Genomic DNA, 6,000 nt, shown 5'->3' with positions numbered 1-6,000 from the left:
TTGTAGGAACTTAAATTCCAAAAATTTTTAAATAATTACACTGGTTTACACCAAAAATGTTCTATAGATGCCACTACCCAATTCCTATGCAGAATTGCCCGGTGTTTCCGCAAATCGATATTTTTTCTATGGATAACTTTTCTATATTTGAAATTTACTTTATTTCTTTATTTTGCTTTATTTTTTTATTTTTTTTTATTTTTTTGCGATCAAAATTAAAAATTAATGCGAAAAATGGATTCTCTGACCCAAAAAACCCCCGTATACACATTTTCAATAATATTTTTTTGTCTTTGAAATGCATCTAAGAGGTCGTTTATTTGGTATTTTTGAAAATATCTACCAAAAAATTTTGGCAGGCTCGAAAATGATTTTAGAGGTATGGTTCCTTGGGCGAAAATGTTTGTTATGGTCCATAGTACCAGAATCGCAAGGATATGAATCAACTTTTTTAATTGACCCACCCTAATATATATATGGTTTATGGAGAATTTTGTTTGCTTTATTTGGTGTATCTCGTATTACGATTATTCAGTTTGTTTAGGCGCGTCTGCTAACACCAGGCGCCTAAATACATGCTATGTACTGCTGCATGTGCAAAAATTTCCTTTATGCAATTTAGGAAATTTTTGCACATGCACTTCTCAACTGCCAAGTAATTGAACTTTCTTAAGTTTCAATAAGATGGCACTTCAAAGTATGCTCGGCCTAGTCTGATGCATCCTCCGGACACTGCTTCCGGAGCATTTTGCGGACTCTGCATGACTTACAACCATGCAGAGGTGGCAAACGAACTTTGCCATTGGCCACAGTGCCTACCCACCATTTTTGAACCAATAAATATTTTTGTTTATATACATACATGCAAACATACTGGTCTCCCCTCTCACTGAGTTATTCACAGTTGGTTCGTAAGATATACGTGATTAAGAGGAACCACTCCTTTTTTTTTAGCTGAATTACGGTAAATTGCAAAGATCTCGAAAACGCATCCATAAAGAAAAAAGTTAACTCCGATTTTTGGAATCAGCGAGCGATTCTACATACAAATTGGATAGTGGCGTCTGGAGAACAAAAACAAAATTATAATTTGTGATCCAGTGTTATTTGAAATAATTCTTGTAACGCTAAAAGTAAAATCAAATTATTTATTTACTATTTATGATCATTTAATTTTTGCAACCATTTACTGAAACCTGAACTTGGACATATAAGTACATTTGTAAATCTAGGTCGTACCAGTTGCTTAGACCCTTTGTCATGGGAACGAGGAAGAGTCACTCATTACCCATGGTAATGATGACGCCGTTGTACAGATACATTGTATTGGGGTTTCAAGGAAATTAGTGTCTTAATGAAAAAATACCATAAATAATACCAATTTACCCCTTCATATTAGTTGAAAAGTTGACTAAGTTCATCCGAGCCAAAACATAAAACGAAACTAGTATTTTTATAAATGCATACATATGTATACGTGAAAATGTGTACATACATATCTATTTTACTTTGAATTGATTGCAAAGAATATATTATTTAACAATTAAGGGAAGTAGCTACAGCTTTAAGATCTAATATATAGTTGATAGTTAATTTTAGAAAAGAATACTTACGAGACTTTTGGCAAAAGTTTAGAAGTAACGATTACACAAATGTCACAAGTATCGAAAAACGATTTTAAGTAATTAATCAAATGTCAATTGCAAATACAACTATTTCCCAAATATCTAGATGTTTATTGAATAATTATAATTATTTTTGCTTATGGAATAGTAATATTTATGTACATATAATTCAGCGCCCCTCCAAGGGGATAGTAGATAACAAATATCATATAATAAATGGGAATTAAATTTTAACTAAAAAAAATAAAATACATATATTTAATTGTTTGCATTCGCTTTCACCGCTTCGCGAAAATCGCACAATGGTTGCCTTGATCATAGTAGCTTTGGAGTAGTTCGACCTCTGGCACTTGCGCTAACATTGCCTCCAGCTCGCCTGCCTCAAAGACATGGTAGTAACGCAGGTAGGTACTTGCTTGCGTAGTTCTTTGCTGATCATCTGCATTTCTCTTTCCGGCATCTTGTCCAGTTTTTAACTTCCAAGGTACGAGCACATCTTGTTGCATAAAATCGGTGCGATTTGTGTGTACGGGCAGTTGTGGTGCACCAGGCACCAACTCTTCCAACTTTTGTTCCAGTTGTTGCCGCTGCAACTCCGCTGTCGCACGCTGTCGCTGTTGCTCCACAGTGACTTTGTTTTTGTTCACCGCTTTATTCTGCAATAGATATGCAGATTTATTATTATTGGCACGTTGATCTTTAGCCCAAACATATATGAGTGCACGTCCACCTGGACGCAGGACTCGCGTCATTTCTAACACAGCGGCTAAACGGCGTTCTGCGGAAGCCAAATGGTGTATCACTGCAATGCTGATGCAACCATCGATCGATTGTGTGCGTACGGGCACCTGTAAGCAATCACAGCGAAAAACGTTTGGGAAAGCGGCATTGTTTTTATTGGAGACTTTAGCCCGTTCAAGGCACGCAGTAAGCAAGCCACCACTGCGATCGCAACCAATTGTTAAGGCATTGCTATTGCATTGTAGATATTTTCCATTACCACAGCCAATATCGAGCAGTATGGATCCTGTTGGAAAGCTTCGAAGAAACTCGGTCACACGCGGCCAAGGAGTATGGCGGGTTTCGCTGAAATGAGGCGCTATACGCTCATAAACGCTGTGTACGTTTAACTCTTCTAATCGTACAGCTACTGCGTCTGATATGACTGGTTTTGTGTCGTTGCGTACATTCAAGCGTGTATCACACAGCGTTGGAAATGCACAGTCGCATGGACCTCGCCGCAGTCGTCGGAATGTGAGAGAGATGCGTTGGCTCCGCTTCGTCACTGTTAAACCGCTTTCAGTAGGCACGACATCCAAAGTGCGCGGAGTAATGCCATGTGTCCAGTCGTATCTTGATGCACCAGACAACACCAGCATTGAGCGGCGTAACAATTTGAGCGGGCGCCGATCAATGCCGCGCCGAAAATCCATAACTACATCACTACATAGCGATAAAGAAAGTATTGGCTCAAGAAATGCGCTGTGTGTATCCACATGTGGTGGAATACCTTGTCCAGGTTGATAAATATTAACAGTCAATTGTTCTGGCGCCTCCCAATCCCAAGCTGGTAAACCTAGCATAGCCACCTCCGATTTCAAACGCGACCATAGAAATTCGCAATCTTTAGGGATATTTACATTTAATGGTTTAGTTGGGTCTACGTTATTTTCGCCATAAATAAATTCATATCCAAAATGTTTAACACGCCGATGTTTCAAATCACTCTCTTCTTTAGTTTCTTCTGTCGCAATAGCCTTCAGCAAGATTTCTTCTTCAGATTCAGTCACAAAATCTGGCAATAATACCAAACCGTCCGGCAATGGCTTAGACCACACATTTTCCTCAGTGCATGCAGGCAAGCTTTTAACGAATGACAAATATATAACTCCTCCACGTTGCTCCAAATTGGATTTGCCATGTAAATTGTTGTAGATTTGTTCCGCTTCATTCACATTGCTGCATTCTAGAAAGCAGTATGATTTATTAGGCAACATTAGCACCTGTTGAACGGAGCCATGTTGAAGGGTGGCATAAAGCATAGCCTCTTCCGTGAGTCCCGTGGAGAGACCGGCGTTCAAAATAGCAAGAAAGCGTGTGGGCAGCTCACTATTCTCAATCCCACAGTCGGCGTGGATTATTGCCTCACACCGCCGTTGTTTACGCTCCAATTTACGCGAGATGTAGTCCTTAGACATTTTCAGGTGTAGAATTTTTAACTATTTTGGCGACAAGCTAGCTTTTACAGCGCACCGCCAGTTAAATATTTATTGAGGGCTAAAAACGTGTGAAATTTGTTTATTTACATTTTAAATGTCAAACGTAAGAAAAGAAAATACAAAAACACAGCTGCCAGTTTTCACCATGATGCATGATGCAATACAAGGTGGTGACAGTTGCGACAGCTCGATTTTGCACTACCTTAGCTCAGTAGAATAAGAAAAAGTAAAGAAATTAAACCCCGTTTTGGGGAAAAAAATAAAAGTTCAAATTTTCTTCTAAGCAAAGTTTGCATTTTTTAGTATATTCGTAATGAAATGAAATTAGATAAGATAAAATACCTTTTTGAGAAAACAAAATGTGTATACTGAGAAAGTAAAAAAAGAATCAAATATATCATTTGGCAAAGTATTGTTAAAGAAGTAACACTGGCTTTGTTTCTTTTCTTTTCTAGCAGATAATTATCAGGAAGAAGAAGAATGAGGAAATTGAAAGAATTACGCTCACAGAGAGCGAAATAACGAAAAAGTAAAGAAACGCAAAACTAGCAGAAACTAGCAAGTATCAGCTGATCGGTGTATTTGACTATTGAAAGTATTTGGCGCGAATTTTTGAATATCCATTTTGACAGCTGCTAGTTTCTGCTAGTAAAAATTTTACCCGCAGAAATTAGCAGGAGAGCCAAAAAAGAAGAGCGTAAGATCGAGAGGGAGCTGCTAGTTTTTTGGGTTAAGAAACGCTTTCCAGCAGAAATTAGTGATAATTTGTGATAATTATCAGTTGAGAAACAAAGCTACTGTTTCTGCTAAGGCGGATATGGCGGAATTAGAGCGAGAAGCTGCCAACCGATACACCTTGTATTATTGCATCATGAATTTTCACCGGTTTAGAAAACCGAGTCGATGTGGGTACACCAAATACCAATTGGACCCATAAACCTGTTCGTTGTCCCAAACTGATTCAGCGCTGGCGTGTTCAGAACAGTGATGGAAAAGTAGGCACAATAGTGTAATTTTTGGCACTTTCATTTACACAGGCACTTTTGGCACAATTTATCCTGTTTTGGCACAATCATAAGATACAGAAATTTAAAATAAAAGGCCACTATATATCGAAGAATCACATACCACATTATAGATTAAAAAAGCACTCAAATTTAAAATAAGAGCCGTGAAAAATATTTACAAACCGCTGAATTCTATTGTGAATACGCAGTAAGAAAAGTAAGCTTTCGCAACAACAACTTTTAATTCAGATGGTTTAGAAAGATTTTAAGTTTGCAGTTTTATAGTCCACTAAACAAAAGTGCAAGTTTCTGCAATATCCCGATAATTTTTAATTTTCTTTTTCTGACGGTTTTAAGCGAAGCGCACATTAGCGCGATTCCATCGTTGCGAATACGTTGCGAATTCGGCTGTTAACTTCGAATCCGCAAACGTGCGCACACTTGAGCGATTTTTTCGCGTCGATTTCCGATGTACAATTCACTCAATTTTCCCTTTATTTCGTGTATTTTCGCACTCGGCGTGCCCAAATCGTACAAAATACTATTATTACGAACGTTTTTATTAGTTTTTGTACATTACACGTTTTTTTTTCTTTGCCTTTATTGCTGTGACACCTTTCTTCTTCTTCTTTGACGCCTTCAAAACGCTGCAAGCCGCGTTTCGAACGCGTTAATAGAGAGGAACATTGAATGTTCGAAAAATTCGCAGCGACGGAATCGTGCAAGTGTGCGCTAGCGCATTAAAATGTATGGGTAATTTTTGGGCTTGCGGATTCGCAACGACAGAATCGCGCCAATGTGCGCTTCGCTTTATACATTTTCATCCATTAAAAAATTTTCGAACATACTTTGTATGGAAAAAATGCATGAAATTGAAAACTTGGAATCTCCATAAAAATTCTGAATTCAAAGTTTGTTGTTGGGAAAACCTGCCGAATTTTTGCAATTTTTGTGCCAAATTTGAAATGACGATTTTTGTACATATATTGTGTTTATTGAATTATGAATCAGACTTTTATATATAATCATTCGAAAAACAATCAATTAACAAAATAGGTGAAACTGGTCAAAGTGTCTCACTGCCATTACTTCGAATATAGGTACATATATATGTACATATATGTGTGTAAAAATGTCATAATACCTATA

At 37.5% G+C, this 6,000-nt stretch overlaps 1 protein-coding gene across 1 annotated transcript; it reads right to left on the bottom strand.

Moving 5' to 3' along the window:
* Positions 1 to 911: 911 nt before the first annotated feature.
* LOC108381707 (alkylated DNA repair protein alkB homolog 8) lies at positions 912 to 4,046 on the bottom strand. The gene has a single exon (XM_017638120.1). It carries the CDS (start codon positions 3,821 to 3,823, stop codon positions 1,904 to 1,906), a length of 1,920 nt encoding a protein of 639 aa, XP_017493609.1. The 5' UTR covers positions 3,824 to 4,046; the 3' UTR covers positions 912 to 1,903.
* Positions 4,047 to 6,000: the final 1,954 nt, after the last annotated feature.

The sequence above is a fragment of the Rhagoletis zephyria genome, unplaced genomic scaffold (assembly GCF_001687245.7).
Source record: "Rhagoletis zephyria isolate East Lansing unplaced genomic scaffold, Rhagoletis_zephyria_1.1 Rzeph_scaffold_00140, whole genome shotgun sequence".
NCBI classification, from domain to species: Eukaryota; Metazoa; Arthropoda; class Insecta; order Diptera; family Tephritidae; genus Rhagoletis; species Rhagoletis zephyria.
Note: the sequence above shows the minus strand (reverse complement) of the source record. Positions and strands in the feature narration are given on the sequence as shown.

What these genes read in the sequence shown, in the direction of transcription:
- LOC108381707 (XM_017638120.1), bottom strand. Translation starts at nt 3,823, where the DNA reads ATGTCTAAGGACTACATCTCGCGTAAATTGGAGCGTAAACAACGGCGG.